The sequence below is a fragment of the Lagenorhynchus albirostris genome, chromosome 20 (genome assembly GCF_949774975.1).
Source record: "Lagenorhynchus albirostris chromosome 20, mLagAlb1.1, whole genome shotgun sequence".
Classification (NCBI taxonomy): domain Eukaryota; kingdom Metazoa; phylum Chordata; class Mammalia; order Artiodactyla; family Delphinidae; genus Lagenorhynchus; species Lagenorhynchus albirostris.
In genome coordinates, this window is record NC_083114.1 from 29,660,676 (window position 1) to 29,681,032 (window position 20,357).

At 43.8% G+C, this 20,357-nt stretch overlaps 1 protein-coding gene across 5 annotated transcripts; it reads right to left on the reverse strand.

Annotated features, from left to right (window-relative positions):
• Positions 1-4,250: 4,250 nt before the first annotated feature.
• Positions 4,251-20,144, reverse strand: VEZF1 (vascular endothelial zinc finger 1). Of its 5 annotated transcripts, none has more exons than XM_060133759.1 (6): positions 20,017-20,144; positions 14,615-15,309; positions 13,575-13,638; positions 12,335-12,518; positions 10,719-10,850; positions 4,251-7,632 (listed from the first exon to the last, which is right to left on the reverse strand). In XM_060133759.1, exons 1-6 carry the CDS (start codon positions 20,047-20,049, stop codon positions 7,205-7,207), a joined length of 1,536 nt encoding a protein of 511 aa, XP_059989742.1. In that variant the 5' UTR covers positions 20,050-20,144; the 3' UTR covers positions 4,251-7,204. The 5 variants fall into 5 exon arrangements, with proteins under 5 accessions (XP_059989742.1, XP_059989741.1, XP_059989739.1 ...); XM_060133758.1 differs by having other exon boundaries at positions 10,719-10,853; XM_060133756.1 differs by having other exon boundaries at positions 12,335-12,536.
• Between the last annotated feature and the right edge of the window lie 213 nt (positions 20,145-20,357).

Genomic DNA, 20,357 nt, shown 5'->3' on the forward strand with positions numbered 1-20,357 from the left:
CAATCCCGGCTCCTCAATGCTCTAGTCGGGGCGGGGCTGACACGCCCAGAGTTGTTTGTTTGCCTCCGCTCTAACCGTAGTCTACCCTGGGCGGGGTCGGGGGCGCGGACCGCGGAGACGAGGCAGGCGAAGTAGATTTGGCCAAACGGTGGAGGGCATCGGATGTTAGGCCTGGCAGTTTGGGCACCGTAGTAGGTTGACTGACTCATCCCTGACAAAACCCACATTTGCCGCGCGCTCTGCGGGGCTCCTCTCTCAGAGCGCCGAGTCCAGGACGCCTTCGGGAAAACAGGTTGGAGCTGATGAGGGCTGATTTAGGAGCGAGCAGGTCTGAGAAGTATGTCAGGCTTCTCTCCCACATCCTGCCTGGGTAGGTGGTGGCGCTCCCTTTCCTCTTGGGAAGGAAGGAGGTCAGGCCCGTGCCAGGCTAGCGGCAAGCTATAAGAACTAACTCTGTCAGGATGGTGAGATTGCAGAGGGAAACTGTACAGGCGACTTCTCTAGATATTAGTGCATCTTGGTGAATGACGTGAGATGGAACGACTTCTCTGATAGGCACATATCCTGACATTTTCCATGTCTCCCAACCTGGTGACTATTCCCTCGGTGTAACTTGAGCCCTCCCTGCCACATATTGGGCAGCCTTCAATTAGCTGCTGGTCAGATGTGTCTCCCATCTAAATTTCTCCTTCCCGAGATGAGGTTCTGGCTCCCATGCTGGATGCCAATCCTCAAAATCTCAGCGTCTGAGATGGGGAAGCCATGAAGGAAGGCAATCAGCTCCTTTGCTCTTTTGGAGAACGCAGTTGGTGCCTCTGAGGGAATTGATGTTGCTGTTACTACATAGGGTATAGGAGGACCAGGTGGGGGGAGTATATTGAATCTGAGGTTCCTTCCTCTATATCAGGCTCTGTACTAAGCACTTTACATGAATTAGATCTTCAAAAACTTTACTAGGTTTGAACTATTATCATCCTTGCTTTACGGCTGAGGAAACTGAGGCCAGAGAGGTTACATATCTTGCCCGAGGACACACAGTTCCCACTGGCATAGCCTGGATTTACACCCCAGCCTGTCAGACTCCAAGCCCCTGCTCTTAATTGCAACCCTATATTACAGCACCTCCCAGCTGTCCCTTATGCCAGGCCTTGCCCTGCTCTGGATCTTCTGGGGGCCTTACTTACCTGTTGCTGCTGTTTCTGGCCTTGGTACTTGGTGCCTTGTGTTTTGGGCTTCCTGAACATTGGGACTCATTGATACAAGGGCAAGTCAGCAGCAGGTTGCCATGGTCCCACTAATTTGGAACCAGAGATTTAGGGGATGTGGCAAAACATTTGGAATATACAGTCTGACTTAGGAACTAGCCTCCCTTCTGTGGGGCCCTGGACTACCTCCACTTTATTTGGGTATCTCCCAATTCTGCCTGTATACCAAGGAGGAATGAACCAACTGCCTAAAAGTTACAGGGAAGGCTTCGGAGGGAACAACATTTTAATTAGACTTTGAAGGATATCTAGTGGTTCACAACAGAGAAAATGTGTTGGAGGGTTGCTTGGGGGAGGACATTCTAGGCCTAAGGGACAGAATATACAAAGGTTCTATCTCCTTCCTCTTTCCACAACTCCACCCTCTCCCCAGTCTTCTCCCTCAGACATCCTTGATAGCCACAGTTTCTGGTGTTGGCAAAGTGGCAGAACTTCACTTGTGTGGGACAGGCCACCCTGGAGTCTAGGCCTACTCTCCTGGGATGAAGCTCTAGGATTTCAGGAAGGGGGACCCCTACCTCCTAAGCTGGAAGGGGCTCCTGGGTCCCCACCACAGGTGGGGATTCCCTACTAATCACCTGAATCTTGCCTGTTTCTTCAGCTACTGATTTTGTTCTTTTTCTGGCTAAGAAGAGCATGTCTTCTTTTCTGCCCATTGACTGGAGCTGAAATCATCACAGCTGGCTTACACTAGCAGCCTGTCTCAGGGTCCTCTGAGTAATCATGTCCAGCTCGGGGCAGATGCATGGAAAGGGGAGGAGGACAGGGTGGAGATGACACCACAGGAAGCACAAGGACAATTTCTCCAAAATCTCTCTCTCCCCCTTCCCTGGGCCTCTTTCTAACCTCCAAATTCCCCCTTTCCCTTCTCTCCCTCACCTCATAAGCAAAGCTGATTTCTCTCTGGCTCTTTTCCCACCATTAACAAAGCTCGGAATTTCTTGGCTCCTGACCAAGGGCCTTGGGGATCCAGGCTCCTTCAAGCCTGATCTCTGAGTGGATTTAGGCTGACTCAGTAAGAACCATGGCTTTGGTGGCCTCCCAATTGCCCCTGAGGTTGACAAAGACTTAGCTTCCTGTCCCAGTCTCTGAGGCTGGCTCCCCTCTCCATGAGCAGCCTCTGGAATTGGTACATTACTCCTCCCAGCCTTGGACCTGGGCACTGACTGCCAGACAGAGCTGCTGGACCAGTCACTAGAAGGGCATGTCCCTTCCATTTCCCTTGGTCTCCTCGTCCTCTCTAGCTGCCGTGCCAAAGGAATCGCTCACAGGCAGAATGAAAAGTTGTCCTCAAGTGTCCATCGTTAGCATATTAGTTCTTGCCCAGGGTCTTTATAGGTGTACTTAGGAAAAAATGACATTCAGGTGAAAGGGCTGACACAGCCAAATGCAGGTGGACCTCACTTTGAGAAAACTCCATAAACAATGTAAATTTACCAAAACACCCAAGAGAATTCTTCTTGAATGGTTGGCAGTTATATACATCAGAAAGGATTCACTCCAATAAGAAGACTGACTTTAAGTTCTTCTTCTTCTATGTACTCTTCAAAGAGATATTTAACAGTTGGGAAGGTGGGATGTCAACTTAAAGATCATCAGGGATGAAGACAATTTCTGAAGCTATGATGCAAGTCAGTGGTGATACAGAATCTGAAGTGTGAAACTCCATTCCCTTCCCATGACAGGGCAGTTTTTGTAAATGACAGAATACTTGACCCTCATGGTCCAAGGCCAAGATCTGGGTCAAGTGCCTGTCTTGGGAAGAAGAGAGCTAACTAGTCAACCCCTGATGGGCTGGTCCAAGGGGAGGGCTAGATCACACAAAGATCCTAAGCAGAGCCCTGGACCCTCCCTCCATTCCTTCCTTGGGAACTACATGGGCCTTTGATTGCCCAAAAGTGAGCAGCCAAGAGAAGCTGGAGTCTCGATCAATGCACAAACTCAGTCAGTATTCAGCCGTGAACCATAACGCACTGATCTGCCTGGCCCCTACTTTTACAAGACAGGGAGAGATTATCCAGTAATCTGCCAGGGTCAGATCAGTTGTGGGGGAGATTTATAGGCCCAAATGGGGACAAATGGCATTCTTTCAGGCTACAAGACTCTTTAGAGAGGGAAGAGTACAGGACTGAAGGCCAGATTTATTAAGCCTGGGAGGGGAAAGTGATTACCATTCCAGGCAACGATACTTGAGGATACTACAGGGAAAACCTCCACCATGCCCTCTACATCCCGAACCCAGGTCTCTCCAGAGAGGACCAAACAGCAGCGCCCCTTGAGAAGAGTGGAAACACCTGGACAGCCAGGACGGTTAACTAGCAATTCGGTGAAATAACACTTCCCATCCCAGACAAAAGCAACATAAGGAACTCTTCCTCCAGCTGTTTTCACTGAGTCAATAAAGAGACTAAAGCAATTATCAGAGGAAGTTTGGGAAGCCTCAATTATATATGAAACAGAGGTAGGTATCCAAAACTTTTTAAAAAATGGTGAGATCCATCTTGATTTGCTGTCTGGTGGTACTGTCACTTGGGTACTTGTCATACCTCTCTTAGCCTCCTTGGAGGCAGCAACCATGTCTTAATCACCTTTGTATGCCCTTTAGTGCCTAACAGTGCCTGGCACATTGTTGGTACTCAGTAGACATCTGATGAATCTAGTTGAACATAAATGGGTAGGCAACCCAGCCTAAAACCCTTTTCAAGTAAAGAAACTGGGTTTAGAGCATGCAAAGAAATGTTTGAAACCCACCTGCTCTGGGCTTTACTCAAGCTGACTGGAGGAGGTTACTTCTCTTACTGCAGCCAGTCTGGTGCATTTCCACTCTCCCTTCTCGGTGGTCAAACCGGCCTGACATTAGTCCTTCCCTCTCTCTCCAGCCCAATATCAAGACGTGTACACCTGGAGAAGCAGTGCTTCAAAAATTTCTCTATCATCATGGTGAAATGGTGAAGCTTCTGAGGTATTAAGCAATCCATCATAACGTTTGTGACCGGTTAACTTTAATTTGTCAAAATAAATCTGCAGTTTTTGCATGTTAGTAATACAGTGCTGGTATTGACAGGAAAAATCATCCATCTGCTTACATAGAAACCTTCGTTTAGGAGCACACCTTAGGAGGGAAATGGATACACAATAAAAGGCAAATGTAGGCCAAGCAGCGAGCCCTAGAGCATAACAGGCTGGATGTCAGATTTGAGGATGATCTAATACAACTGTTTAGCTGCCAATCTGATAAAGGGGAAGCTCTCAACCAGGTTACAACCAGAAGAGAAAAACAAACTCTCTGCTTTTTTCGTGAGCGGTGGCCTTCTTGCCTTCAACATTTGGTTGAATCAGTTCATCAGCATCAAAACTCAATTCCAGTTCCAAGACAGGAGAATTTCACCACACAACCTACTCGGCCCCTGCTTTCAGTGGCCCACTGCCACCCCCAGCCTGCCAACTCTCTCCCTCCCAAAAGAAGACACGACGTGGGTTTATTATTGCAGACAAGCTTAAGTGAATAAAGAATGCATACAAAATATCATTTTAACTGAAGTCATACAATGAATTCTCACTCCTGTTTATTATACAATGAATTGATAAAGCAATCATTCCTAGTATATATCTTTTTTTTTTTTTTTAAAGAACTAATACTTTTAGGGTTCTGACGACCACACTCTAGCCTGGGGGTAGGGTCCACACCTGCCCCCACTGAGGACTGCTCCTTGGGCCATTGTGGAGGAAGCCAGGGCCATCTCAATCATGGAGGATTGTGATTGCCAGCCCAGCCAGAGAGAGACGACAGGTCCTAGCGGGCAGAGCCAGAACCCGGTCCTGGGGCTGCATGCCAGGAAACGTTGGCTTCCTCCAAATGTGGCCAAGACCTGCCCAATCCAGACCTCAGCAGGGCCACGCATGGGCCTTCCCTACACGAGTCCTTCCAGTAGTCCACACATACTGCTCTACATATTAAAAACAAACCATTTTGGTACTGTGGATAGGAACAGTTGTAACAAAGTCATAGCTACATATTTTTCTCTACATTTTGTTTATTGAGACAAACTAATTAAAAGGCACAAACATAGGGCATGTTTACATGGACATTATAACAAACATATACATTAAAAGTGTAGGAATGTGTTGCCTTCCTGCTAAACAGAAAGTTCCTAAGCTTTTATATATACAAAAGTTGTACAATTTAATGTCCTAAAGTACAAAAGATCATTTATAAAATTATTTTACACTAAGTACTATTTATTTTATTTTTTTACTACGTAGTTCAACCCCCTCGAACTGTTTTGTATAATGACACACAGATACCTGTCCCTGATGTAGGAAGTCTGCCTCAGATGCAAGGTATTTTGATGCTTGAACTGACACAGTGGGGTATAAATGGAAGTCATCCAGTTTGATAGTCAGTCCTGCAAACATTCTGCAAGATTAACACAACTAATGTCCATTTCTCTTAACTGCAAGATTAAAAAAAGGAAAAAAAACCCAAAACATATTGCAACTTAAAAAAAAATAATCACAGCGCCTTGGTTTTAGTAACTTCTTTTTCAAAACACAATGCTTTAAAAACATTAATGTGTGACATGATGGTGTAAAGAGTATCTGTCTCCCTAGCTTTTGGTTTCTACTTTGTACTATGTACAGAGATAAAACATCCTGCTAAGAAATAAAAAGCACATGTCTTAACGTGCACAATCATTGCTGGATTTCTGCAGGGAGTGCAGACAGCTGTCTCCCTGAAAACCCGACAAAGCTGATACAAGTGTTTTCTCAAAGAACAAAAAGTGATGTCCATATTTACAAAGTTGAACAAATCTGCACAATACTTAAGAAACAGAAGGAGAACTTAAAAAAAAAAGATACACTCTGCTTGTTCTGAAGGGGCATACTACCTAGTTAGTGGTTAGAATAAAAACTGTATACAATTTAATATAAGACATAAACTCTAGTGAGCAACTAACACACCTTTCCCTGTTGAAATATCAACAGGCTCTGATTGGGAGAGAGAGGGGCATATCACATCCCAGTGCCTCCAGCGTCTTCCAATTAAAGCAATATATTTTAACTGTTCCAAAGTACTCCTTGACCCCTGAATAGGAGTCCCATTGGCCTCTGTTTGTTAGGAGTCTGCCTGTCCGCACACTTGACTTCTCCTCTGTCAGCTGCGGCCTTTTCTTACCAAAACACAATGTGTATATTTTGTTTGTTTTTTTAAGTTTTTTAAAAAAGTCAACTACAATGCTATATTCCATCAGGATTAGTATGCTGAGCAATATTTACATCTCCAAATATCAGGTCACAATCCCTATTATATGTTGAAGATAGAATGATAAATTATCATATGCTTTGCATATCAGAGCTGGTATCACCTTTCCCATAGGGAATGCTGCCTGAAATTAACATATTCCCAAAGGTAAAATGCATATTCTCTGAAATGCATTTTATTATGACAATGCATGTATTTACTCATAAAAACAATAAACACAGACAATTTTACACTAGCTCTCAATCCCTGGATTTAGAACTTCAGGTTAAAATCAGCCATCCACCTTGTATATATGGGGAGAAGAGTTCTGCTAGTGTTCAGAATAAAATGATTTCTTGGGATCAAAAACAGTAATGCTGCTTTTTAATTTTGAAATGGGTTTTGCTTTTTCATGATTGGTTTTAATTCCGGCTTTCATCTTGCCAACTACTATCCTGTTTAAGCAATGCTGTCAGCTAAAAGGAATTTCTGATTAAACTAAAGTGGTCCAGTGATAAGTGACATACACACCCTACTTTGAACAATCCCAGCCAAATTGGAGAATAATGCTACTACACTATTATTAACTAATGTAATAAATCTCCCAATTTCATGGTTTACTTTTTGCTTTAATAAACTAAAAGTAAGTTGCTGGTAAATATTTACTTGAACCCATATTTTGATTTTATAATACTGTTTACCAAGGTGGTGATGTAGGCAAAGCTTGGGGTAAGAAAGGCATGCTCTCTACAGGCCTCATTGCTATATTGAGAGGGGCAGCTAACGTCATAGGCGTGGGCAGGTTCATTGGAGACGTGATCGTGACAGGGTGTGCTATATTCACTGGGGCGGTGACGGGGGTGGGGAGGTTGACTGGGGTAGTGAGTGTTAAAGGAGAGGTCATGGACAATGGACTGGTTATAGTCACAGGGTGCCCTATGTTCATTGGGCTGGTTATGTTAACTGCACTTGAAACATTTACTGGACTTCTCATGCTCATTGCAGCTGCCACTGTGACTGGGTTTGACATAGTCCCAGACGACACAGAGGACGTTATATTGAATGGAGTAGTGAGAGTCACAGGTGTCGTAGCAGCCGTGGAGGTTTGGCACAGGTTAGCAGCTTCTAAAATAAGAAGACAAAAGGGCCTTTAGACTCTCAAAACAGTGAACACAATTCAGTTTCTGAATCAACTTCTTTTAATTAAAAAGGACAAACATTTAATAAATTAAATTATAGTTTTCTACCCTGTGGTCAACAGGAAGGGAGGATCCTTCTGAGCACAAGACTGGGGGCCAGGAATCCCAGCACGGGAGCAGATCTCTTCCGATGCTGTGCCTTTCACAAGACTGAGGCAACTGGCTTAGCCTTGGTGCTTTTGGTTTGGAGTTTAGATTTACTTACCTACCTCACAGTGATGCTGGAAGATCAGGTAATTTCTGCAAGGCACTCTGGGGGGCAGAGATATCAAGTAGGGCTAAGTTTTCTCACTACCACTTCCATGTAGTTCCTCTGAATTCTAAAGACTTTCCCGGGAAGAACCAAGCACCCACAGGCCAGGCTGGAAGAGCTTGTTTACACAGAGCTGGGCAGATGGTTACACAGTAACAGATAATCAGAAAAATCTTCTCACAAGGCATACTGTAACTAGCAGAGAGAGGTGTGTGTCCTCGATGCTATGTACTCTAAAGCCTTCTCAGAGGTGAAGCCACATTCTGTTAAGGTTTTAAAACTCCATTAAGTAGGGATGGATAAACAAGCTGTTTTAATATCATCTGTTTATTTCAGTCTTAGAAAAATCATTTTAGTTAAATAATCCTGTTGTTTCTGGTTGTTTCTTAACGTTGTTTAGAATGAACAAGTATCCCTCAGTAGGTTTATGTTCTCCTCCCCGCTCCCGTATCTTCTTCTCTTTCTGAGGCTAACATAATCACCTACTTTATGCCTGGTGTCATTTAACTATACGTATTCCACACACCACCAGCCATACCAAGGGGGACTAGCCAGGCTAGGAGACCCTGCAGTGAGCTGGGGGACCGTGGTCCTTGTTATCAGCAAAGCCTGGGCACTTCTTAAGGAAAACTTCCCTCACAGGTGACACCCCTTACACCACCCCGCAACAAAATTCAGCACCACCTGCTGGTGTGTCAGAAAAGTGCAGTAAGAAGACAGATGGGGGTGCTGGCTGTGACTTGGCTGTCAAAACGGAGAAATGCATTTGAGACTAAAGATGGAGGTCTGCCCGCAGGCCACGCATGGTCAAATCACCTCAGGTGGACCCTTGAGTCAATGAGCAGCCCTTCCTTGATGAGCATGATGTAACCTTGGCATTGCTCCATACTCTGTATCAGGGATTCCCAAACCTGGCTGATGATCAAAATCATTTACCTAGGGAGGTTTTTTTGAAAAAAACTGCTTCCCAGGAAATTCAATTGTGAGATTTAGATGGAACCTGGATATCTATCTATCTAAAAAGCTGCTGAGATGATGATCTCATTGTCATCCAGGTTTGGAAACTTATATTACCTTATTTAAGCCCAATATTTAAAAGGGACATGCTGATTCAAGTTCAGGTTTTCAGGTCAGGAGTTTCTTCTCCCCCCAGACGTGACATTTACTAACATGAACACAGAAGTTTCTAACATCAGTGGTCGTTTCCAAAGAGATTCATGCAACAAATGGGAATACAATAGCATTTTGTTTCACGCAGATCAGAAGATGAGCTAAACAACTGAGTCTTATTGTGCAAGCACACTGAAATACAATACCAAACAGAAGAGTGCAGAAGAAAAGAATGAGGGAGAAAACCGACTCACTTTTGAGGTGATGGTAGCATGCTAAAAATATTCTCCTCCTGTTTTCACCAAATAAGCTTTCACTTACTTGGTGGGTGTGCCATCTCCCCACCTCCCCTTCATTTTCTTTTTAATCTAACCCTATCCCTTTCTGTAACTTAAACACTTTTACTTCTTCTCTGAGCAAAGCATCCTTCGTATTTCAACCTTCGCTTTCAACCCACTATGCAATTATCACGGCACATACACACATATAAATTTTTCTCCCCTACCCACCATTCTCCATCCCTTCTCTTTATCACAAAATATTTAATCAAAATAATGACAAATATTCATTTGGAAGATAGGAATAAGCAGCATCTGAGGCAAAGTGGAAAGCCTATCTGAACTGCTGCATTCTTTCCTCCAGTGCCAGTAGATATATGGAAAAGCTATTCCTTTTATCTTTTTCCAAGTACAGAATGTTTAGAAGGGATCTGAGGAAGGGAATAGCTGCACTACATGAACGCAAAGGATGGAAGAAACTACACAGCAAAGGAATTACAGCACAGCCTACATGCAGGGGATTCCTTATGAATTTAAAATAAAACAGTAAGACATGACAAGGGTGGGGAAGGCAAAACGGAATTTAGGAATCTGTCCTGTGGCTGATGATACATTGACAAAATGATTTAACTGAAATGGCTGCACAGTAGTCCAGAAGCCAAAGCTACAACTACTAAGTTAAAAAACTGTGCTGAAAACCGATACTCCAACCGCTTCTTTATAAGATATATATGAGAGAAAAACAAACCATGCCCAGTTTTAGTAACAATTACAGTAAAGTCACTAACAACTGAAGTACATACATGTTAAGCTAATGCCAGCCCCAGTGACAGACTGAATTAGATTAAGGGTGAGACCGAGAAAAAAGACATCAGCGTTATAGAGTCTGAAATATGTAATAAATAATACAATTCAGAAAGAACACTAAAGAGCAGAAAGTAACACAGTTGTAAGAAAATGAACTTATGTACACATAAGGATATTTCATCTACCTTTAAGAGTGGGACTATTTTAAAAACACAAAAAGGAGCCTTTAATGCATGAAGGTTGACATAAAAATGAACATAAAAAGGAACTCTGAGTGTACACAGCAAAGGACCAAATTTGGCTACAAATGTGTAACAAAATTAAGTCACAAGAAAGAACCTGACAAGAAGTACTAAGAATTTTTATTTCCTAGTAAAAAAAACTTACTTGGAAGCTTGGAAGCTTTGTTGCTAATAACTTTACCAGGTATTTCCTAGCATACAGTATCTCCTTAAAGTGTTTCCATAAAGCCGAATTCTCTAAGCTGTGGCTGTTTTACTTTGTTACTTGGCATACTAGATGAAAACACTAGCCACGCTGTGAGCACTGGATGCCTCATCTTACCTTTCTTTCTTGCTTTGACAGCTTCTTCCCACAGTCTCAGTGTCTCTACCTGCTTCCCTGGCCAGCTCGTCACATGCTGCTGCTGCTGCTGCTGCTGCTGCTTCTGGCTGCTGGTCTCTTCACTCATGCACGCTGCTCCAAAGACAAAGACAGAAACGCTATTATTTACCTGGAAAAAGTGTGGCTATTTTTTCAAAATCCGAACTTAGATACTTTGACTCTTCATGCCTCTACGATCTTTATCATTTGACCTGATAGTTTTTTACTATAGTACATCTTTTGTGCTGCTGTGTCTCTACTGGTCAAAATAGATAAATTTTAAAACTCCAGAGAGCTAGGGAAAACCAACATAAAAGAATTCTTTGCTACATTAAAAAGCAAGTATCTTTTAGAATGGAACTTGGGTAATATTAGCATGGAATAATTAATGCTCATCAAAATATGTAACATAGTTAGTTACCTGACCACAACGATGTACATTAAAAGTAAATTTCTGTAAAGTTAACGAAGTTTGACGTGCTAGATAATAAACCCAATGTACTTACAAAGAAGCAAAAACGAATGAGATTGAAACACATTAACCATTCTTTCCCATTCACTTTTGGCCACCTATTCTGAGAATCTGATGTTTCTGCTGCATGAAGTACATATATAATAGAATACAGAATTAGGAAAACACTTTCTTCTGATGGTTAGGGAGATCTTAGAAAAAAGCCTGGGTAAATGCAAGTATTGAATTTTATCCACAAGTCCCTGGAATATTCTATCTTTTCAACTCTGAATTTAAGGTAAGCAAAGCATTTAAACGTTCAAATGGGTACGCTATCCCTTTTCTCTATAGATTTGGGTTTGAGAAGTAAAATTATGTAACACTGCTTTTATCTTTAGGTTATGAAGGACATGTTATTAATACTATCAGGAGTTAGGGGGCACTCGTGCCTGAGAATCTTCCTTACATTAAATAACATCAGTTAAAATTGCCTGGCATAAGATGCAGCTTCCTAGTATGGCTTCTGCTGCCACGATCCTAACACACTAAAGCTTTTTATTCAAACCCCATAGAAGAAGGGACACACTGAAAAATAGCTGCAGGGAAATTGTGCTCTTCTAACTTGGACGTTATTAGTAGACAGTACAGGATTAAAAGCAAAATAAGTGGAGAGTTTATCATTGTTGCCTGTATACATGTACGTAAAGTGTATTTCCAACACTAATATACACCGTCCATTGACGCTTGTTTGCATACTTTAGCAACAGGAGGAAACAAGTAAGGTGAACATTAATATAGTCCTGAGAACACAGGTGAAAATATCTTCAATATATTATAAAAAAAAAAAATCTAGATTCCATCAATCTGAAACGCAAAAGAAATACAATTTGGGCTTCCCTGGTGGCGCACTGGTTGAGAGTCCGCCTGCTGACGCAGGGGACATGGGTTCGTGCCCCCGTCCAGGAAAGTCCCACATGCCGCGGAGCGGCTGGGCCCTTGAGCCATGGCCGCTGAGCCTGTGCGTCTGGAGCCTGTGCTCCGCAACGGGAGAGGTCACGACAGTGAGACGCCCGCGTACTGCAAGAAAAAAAAAAAAAAAAGAAATACAATTTGAAGTGTCACCTACTTTTACTGATGCCTTGTTTACATGTATTACAGTTGATACTTTGGCTCTGCCCGTGTGTCTTTAAGTGGCTGGTGATGTATGCTGCGCTCAGGAGCTTCCCACAGATGTTACAGGATACCTTGCCTTCGTGGCGTACCATGTGTGTCCGCAGTCTGTCTTTGGTGGCAAAGGCAGCAGTGCACGTCTGCATGAGGGAGGAAAACTTTTTTTAAATATAGACTATCCTGTTCTACTCATTTTAAAGTACGTTATATTCTAGGTATTACCCTACTCATGTCAGCAAGCAGACTGAGTTAGCTGAATTTTAACTGCATGTGTTACCTAGAATTGTACTCACGATAAAACACCTGGTGAATTTTAGACTCTTACATTTTGAGGGGAAGAAAAAAATATCAACAGAGTAGTGAAAGATGTGAGCTGTAGAGTCAGTTAAACCCGGATTTAAATCCAGCTCCCTGACTCACTAAACAATGTAATACTCAGCAAGCTAGCTAACCTATCTGAATTTATTTCATCTGTAAAATGAAAATAATACCTACCTCACAAAATTACTGGTGGATTAAGAGCCTGGCCCAAGGCCTCATGACAGGTAATCACTCAATGACACTAGCTTCCTTCCTCCAATTGGATTTTTCTTAGAATTCGAATCACTTACTTAATAAAATCAGTCATTAACAAAATTTAACTGAAAGGAGCACAAAAAGACTTCCAGCAAAAAACCAGAATTACTGACGCCTAACACGGTCATTTCATTTAGCAAGATTCTTAACCTCTTCATTACCACAACTTATGTCATTAGAGAATGCTCCAATTTGGCGATAGCAGACAAAAATCCAGTAAGTGGTAACATTTGGGAGAAAATTCATATTTTCTTAGATTATGGTTAAAACAACCTCAATCATCAACCCAGAAGTTAATTTAAAACACTTCATTCATTTATTCTTTTCAAATAAACGACCTTTGCAAGACAATAAATTTTTTTTCTTATAACAATAAATACTGTTGCCCAAGGAAAATGAAATGTAGCTTAACAAAAACAACATTTACATTTTTAAATGGTCTTGCCTCACAGAAATAGAAGCTGTCATTTATATTTTATAAAACCAGAATTCAAATGGACCACATTTACTCAAGTCAGTGATTTTACGACTATTCAAGAAAGGTGAGATTTGACTGGCTCAGACCTTCTGGATAATGTGCATTAAGTGCTACACTAAGGATAAGTCATTTTAACTCTTACTTGGCATTTGAAGGGTCTTTCTGTTGAATGGACATGTTTTACGTGACAGCTTAAGTGGTCAGGCCTGTGAAAGAGAGAGTTTCAACAGAAGATGTAATGGAACACACATAGAGAAATGCTACTTACTGTGATGTTTACATGCTTGGCAGACATGGGTGGGGGACATTTTAAAGAAAGACAGCAGAATTACCAACTCCCCCACCCCCCAGTGCAAGCCTCCTTACCTCTCTTACCATAAACAAAAGTCTTAGTCCTTTATACCTGTTAATTTTCTTTCCTAGTCAACATCAAATCATATTAGGTCTTGATTCTTTACAATTACAAAACACCCAAAGTTTAGTCCTAACACTTGCCAGAGACAACTGCTACTACATTAACTTTAAAAGCCTTTAAAAATGAAAATTAGTGGGCTTCCCTGGTGGCGCAGTGGTTGAGAGTCCGCCTGCCGATGCAGGGGACGTGGGTTCGTGCCTCGGTCCGGGAAGATCCCACATGCCGCGGAGCAGCTGGGCCCGTGAGCCATGGCCGCTGAGCCTGCGCGTCCGGAGCCTGTGCTCCGCGGCAGGAGAGGCCACAGCAGTGAGAGGCCCGCGTACCGCAAAAAAAAAAAAAAGAAAATTAGTGAAATGTTAGTAACCACAGAAAAATGGAAAAAAACGTTCTCTTAAAAGTTTTAAGAGATTCCAAGGTCATCCCAACTTCCAGGATATGTTTCTTTGGTTTGTGCAGTGAATCTCATGTCCAGCCACCCAAATGAATTGAAAACTAATGGTTTCGCAGTGATAAGAAGTACTGATGTGCCGAAAGAAGGCCTGAGTCCACCAAGGCACTTCTTAAATGAAATAGTAAGTTAATCACTATGTCACCACTTGTCAGCCACACCAAACTGGAATTAGACCTGGAGGTGTAATACTTTATCTGTCACCAATCTCCTCTAATAACACAGGCCTGCAAATATCTATTCTCACATAAACCTTCTAGATCACGCAGAGATCGTACTGATACCATAATGAAAAAAAAAGCAAAGCAAAATGCAGTACCTCGAGAAGCCTTTCCCACAAACACTGCAAGTATAGGGTTTGGTGATGCCTCCTTCGTGAGACCTCACGTGGTAAGTCATCCGGTCCTTCCTCTTGAAGCGCTGATTACAAATAGGACACTCGAAGGGCTTTTCGTCCGAATGGGAGAGCTTGTGCCGATTGAGGTGGTACACATCTCGGAAGGCCTTCCCACACATCTCACAAGCATGGTTCTTCTTGACAGGCTTACTGGGTTTCTTGACAGACTGCGTCACGGGCATAGCTGTGGTGCTGGCACTGCTGCTGGGGTTGGTGCCCGAGGAAGATGTAGTGACTGTTGACAAGATGCCTGCAATGGTTGAGACCAACGAAGTTCGGCTGCTGTCCCCAGCGATGGTGGAGATAAGGGGAACCACCGTGGTGGGGGTTTTCTTTGGCCGGGACACCAACTTGATGCCTGTGTGGCAGGACTCGTGGCGCCTCAGGTGATAGCTGTCCCTGAAAGCTTTACTGCAGTAAGTGCACACAAAGGAAGTTTTGGGTTTTTCTTTTTTAATCCCAATGGCATCCTTTAATGTTTCTGGAGCAGCCTGAGGTTTCTGAGTTATTGGTATTGGAAGCAATGGTTTCTGATCAGGGGGCTCCACAGCAGAGCTCAGGAGGGGCAGCAAGCTGTTCTGTGCTGCCTGCTGTTGGTGATGGGAGGCTTCATGGGCCTAAAACCAAACATTTACACTTCAGAAATTCAGCCTCTCACAATGACCTTCAAAATTCAACATGCTTCAGACAATAGAGACCAGAAGAAACAATCAAGGAGCCTGTAAGCTACTCTCTGCAGCAGAGATCCAGCAACCACCTAGCTACTCTCAGAGCTCCCAATACAAAGCATTAAAATCACTGCACAGACACAAAACTTTTGCAAGTTGCTGACAGTGATCTTGCTTTCAAACAGCTGACTAAACTACACACCACCCTGGTTCATAAGGGACATACCAGCTGATGAAATGAGTCTGCATTAGTCTGTCAGTGCTGAGACCAAGTTTAAATAACTTGTCAAAAAAATTACACTCCAGACTTAACTATTTAACAGTACCTTACTGCAGTAATCCACAAGCCACACACTCACACATACACATATAGACATGTAATCATCTACTTGTCTATTTTACCTAGGAAAATAGATGTCTCTCCCCTTCCATCACAAACTCTCAGTGACCGAGGAAAGAGGCTGTTGCTAAGTAATACAAGGAATCTAGGTCTCTGAATACATATGCTAGTGGTTAAGTTTACTTTTAAAGTTTCCACTTAACTCTACTAAAAGATTTGGTTGAAATGGAATCTGCTATTAATCATCCTGGAAGGCATCTGTGAAGGCAGCCCCCAGCAAACACCTGTCAATTGTTTCTCAGTTCATTTAATCTTACACTAGAAGTCTGCATCCTTTAGCAACACTAGCTGTCCAAACCCTAAACTCAGACTAATAAGAAAGAACAAACTATAAATAATTTAAATTCCTTTCATTTTCATCTTCTTCTAGCAGTGGTAGGGCGAGTTAAAGTATTGGACATTTGCTGTTATAAAGTGCTTTTCCACTCCAAAACTGGGAGCTGGACAATGTTTGGAAATTTTCTTTAGCTGCACTGAAACCAAAATTTCATTGTGGGTCAGGTTCTTGGTATTTATGAGTAGTTACTCACTTGGTTTTGATTCTTCCAAAATTCTCCATACCTCTATACTGATTAACATTTAGGAAATGATGGGAAAAAATTCCTGAAATAGTTCTTCCTAATATGCTGTATTTGATCAACATTATTTTTGAAACTCTGGACAGTGAGCTCGAGCCCCTATGCTTGAGTTTTGTCATCCTAAAAGGATACATGCACTCAGAGGTAAGAGTTCCAAATATTTTAAGCATACAGTGTCCTAGGAAGGGCCCATCCCATCATCTCAGACACTCTAGACACTTATTTACCCTTTTCACTCTAAATCTAAGTTCTACATTACACTCCATTAAGTAAAGAAATATGGAGACACACAGACACACTCACACAGAGCTCCTCTCCTGACGAATAAGAACACCTACCACACACAGCTCCATGTTTACTTGATAGCAGCACAACAGCTAAGCCTAGAACCAGACTTCCCTAAATCATCAGGAGGTGTCATATCCAGAGTTAACCACTTTCAATTTAACTATTTTGACTGAATCTTCCTTTGAGTCCTGGAAGTACTCATAGAAATTGTGTGCTTACTTATGAGTATCTTTCTGGACTTAGTGCTCACACTGAGTCCACTTTTAATTTAATTTATGGAGCTCCTGTAATTGTCAGGGTCTACCCAAGTGACTTTAGTAAAAACTTTATAGAATTTGGACTCTAATCTTACCCCCTTTCCAACCTGGCTGTAGGATGCCCAAGCTTCCGTACAGTATACAAACGGTTAATAGCTGAAGATAGCTCAAGATATACAATTTCAAAGGCTAACAGATCAGATAATAGGGAAAGCAAATCTTCTGGACAAAGTTCAGACTTATAGTGTTCAGAGGCATTTTTCAATTCTAAACAACCATTAGTTCGATGGAGTACTAAAAGCACTTACTGCCATTTTACCAATTCAGATGTCTGTGGCAACATAAAGTATTTTTACAGCATTGCTGAAGCTCACTCTCACAGGAGGGTCACACCAGGTCCCTGCTTCTCGGGTGAAATGCTGTAGAATGCCTCGCCCACTACGGGAATCACTCTCTGAGGATTCCTAGGATCCCCACACTTCTATATGAAGCCTTCTAAGAGGGGAACTGGGTTTCCCCAACTTGTTCTCTGAGGGAGAGACAGAGTAAAATAACAACCATGGCCTGCCTTCCGTTAAGTGATTTTTAAAAATATATAACTTCTGGGTAGACTTTTATTTGACTAGCATCATCAAACCAAAGTTTTAATTTTATCTCCCATCTCTTTCAACTGCAAGGCTTTTTTAACCCTGCCCAAGCTTTCCTCTTCTGGGGCTGGCAAAAAAAACAAAACAGAAATGTTATTTCATCACCCAGGGTGGTAGGATATGGCACCATGAAATCTCCAGTGCCAGAGGATAAAAGATTTTGTTCTGAAGGAAACTGGCATCAGTGAGTCATATCTTGAATGTCCTATTAGGAGAATCATTCATCAAACACTTTAACAGATATGGGTTTCACTTTCCACCAGGTTATTTGGAAAGCAAGCAGGTATTAAATTGTTTTAAAATATAAATTCAACAGGATGCTCCAAGAAACAAATGAGAGAGTTTAACTCTCCATTTCCCCAGTGAAAATTACTTAAAACTGGAACTGAGTAAGTCTATTCATACCTTTCCAGAGAAAAGACTGAAATATTCTCTTTACCCATTCAACTGTCCTCGGCTCTAAATTATAAGTTTTCCAACAATTTTCACTGCACACATTGCCAAGCCCAGGATCAAATATTAGCTTTCACACTTCTCCATCAGGTGGAAAAAAAGATTTTAATAGCTGAAAAAAATTAAATAATATAAAATCTAATTAAAAAGTTGATCATTAAATGCTTGGCATTTGCTTTCCCCAGGAAAAGAATAATAAAAGTATTCCAAAAGATTTTTCAACTAGTTTTCCAAAAATTAGTTACGGGGTTTTCCTTTACATAAAGAACTCTCGTTTTTTTCCAATCTCCATTGAGAGCACGTTTAATATGGTAAATCTAAATCATTCCTCATGTGAAAAATCACTGCAGTGGCCCATTAATCCCATATTTTAAAATGACCATTTGAAAGCTTTTTCTAGAGAGGGCATTTGCCACCTTTACACCAACCTGGATGCAAGCTAGTTATGTATCATTTTTTTCCAATGCATTTTTAAGTTGACTTATCACATTATCAAGCTCATCAAAGCACTTGTTAAAACAATACAAGATCACAATAAGGGCCAAGTTAGTGAATTCCGTAATTTTGGGTATGTTCAATTTTAAGAAGCCCGAATATATTTCAATTACTTAAAAATCAAATTACTCACATTCGAAAGAATATGTCTTAAAACAATAAACCATCTCTACACAGTAGGCACTGTTTGAATTATCCAGTTCCTTATATTAACTCCACTGGGATGGGTCCAGTGGCTGGGAGGATTTTTTTTGAAAATTCTGCATCCGTTCCTGGTTAGTTCCAAAAGGTCTCAAGCGCCCAAGCTACGCATTTGGGATTTCACGAAGTTATTCAAAGAAGGAAAATAACTCAGAGAGGCGGGAAGAACTCACTTAAAGTGACGAGCTTCCTAACCTCCGGTTCCTAAGTTTCCCCGTGAGCTCATTGCTACTGCCCATTAAGTGCTTCGTTTTCAAACAGAAACGAAGCGGGGAAAAAATAAGTTCTAGGTCTTCCAAATAGGGGTCCCCACCTCAGATGGGCGGGCAAGAAGGTTGCCAACGCATCGGCTACAGTCACCTTCAAGTTTCTTGCAAAAAGTGAAGACCAACACCCCACGAATGACTCATCTGGGGGCTCTGTAAGCGGACTTTGTTTGCTCTCTCCACTGGCCGTCTCCCCCACTTGGTTGGAGGAAACGCTAAAGGTGGGACGAGAGAGAAACGCGCCCCAGCAGAAGGTGGGGCCTCCCGGAGTGCCGGGCCCCCGCCCCCGCCCCCCCCGGCCGGGGGATTCCCCGGGCTGAATAGGACGGCGGTAGAGCTGGACAGAGGGAGAGGGTGTCAGCTGCCAAGGCTCGGCACTGGCTTGGGAATGAAAACACGTAAATCCAACGAAAAAGTTTGGGGAGGGGATACACGTTTACAGCACCCTCCAACTGGGTAAACATGAGGGGGGCGGCGGGAAGGGGGAGTGGCGGGGAGCCCAAGGATACCCGCTATTCGCGGGGACTCGAGCGGGGGGGCTTGTCAGAAAGTCAACATATACACACAAAAAGAAAACAGGGAGGTGAAAAGAACGGAGAGCGAGCGAAAAGATGGATGAAGTGGGGGGGAAGTGAGCAGGACCCGGGGACCCCCCTCACCCCACGGTGCGGGCCCGGGCCCGGCGCGCCGTGGCCGAGCGGACCGCGCTATCCAGCGGCCCGGCGCCCTCCTTTCTCTGGGCCGCGGCTGGTGACAGCGACCGGCCTCCTCCCTTCCCCTTCAGGGCGGGAGGGAAGGGTGTGTGTGTGTGTGTGCGCGTGTGTGTTTGTGTGCTGGGGGGGGACCGGGGGTCACCCCGAGGCCTGCTCTCTTCCCCGCACCCCGTGAGGCCGCCTCCTTTCACCTCAGCAGCCCCGCTCCGCCGAGGCGGGCGGGCGGAAAAACAAAGGGGGATTAAGGCCGGGCCGGAGAGCGGAGCCGGGAGGGAGGGGAGGAGGAGCGCCCGCCCGCCAGCCCCGGGCCCGGCCCCCCTGTCCCCCCCGTGTCCCCCCCGGGGGGGGCCCCCCGTACCTGGAACAGGAACGCGGTCCAGTTGGCCTCCATGGCTGCAGCGGCCGACCCCCCTCCTCCCCACTCCCCCCCGCTCGGGGAGCCTCCTCAGGCGGAGGAGGCGACAACAAAGCGGCGGCGGCGGCGGCGGCAGCGGCAGCGGCGGCTCCTCAACATGGCAGCGCCGAGCCCGGCCACTTCCGGTAACCTCCGGGACGCACCACCGCCGCGGCGAGCGCGGGCGGGGGGGGAGCCCCGACCCGGCCGCCGCCGCCCCCAGTGGCCCGGACCCCTCCCGGGCGTCCCCGCGGCCCGCTCGCCGCCTCGGAGCTCAGCCAGTGCCTGCGGGCGGTGGGGTCAGG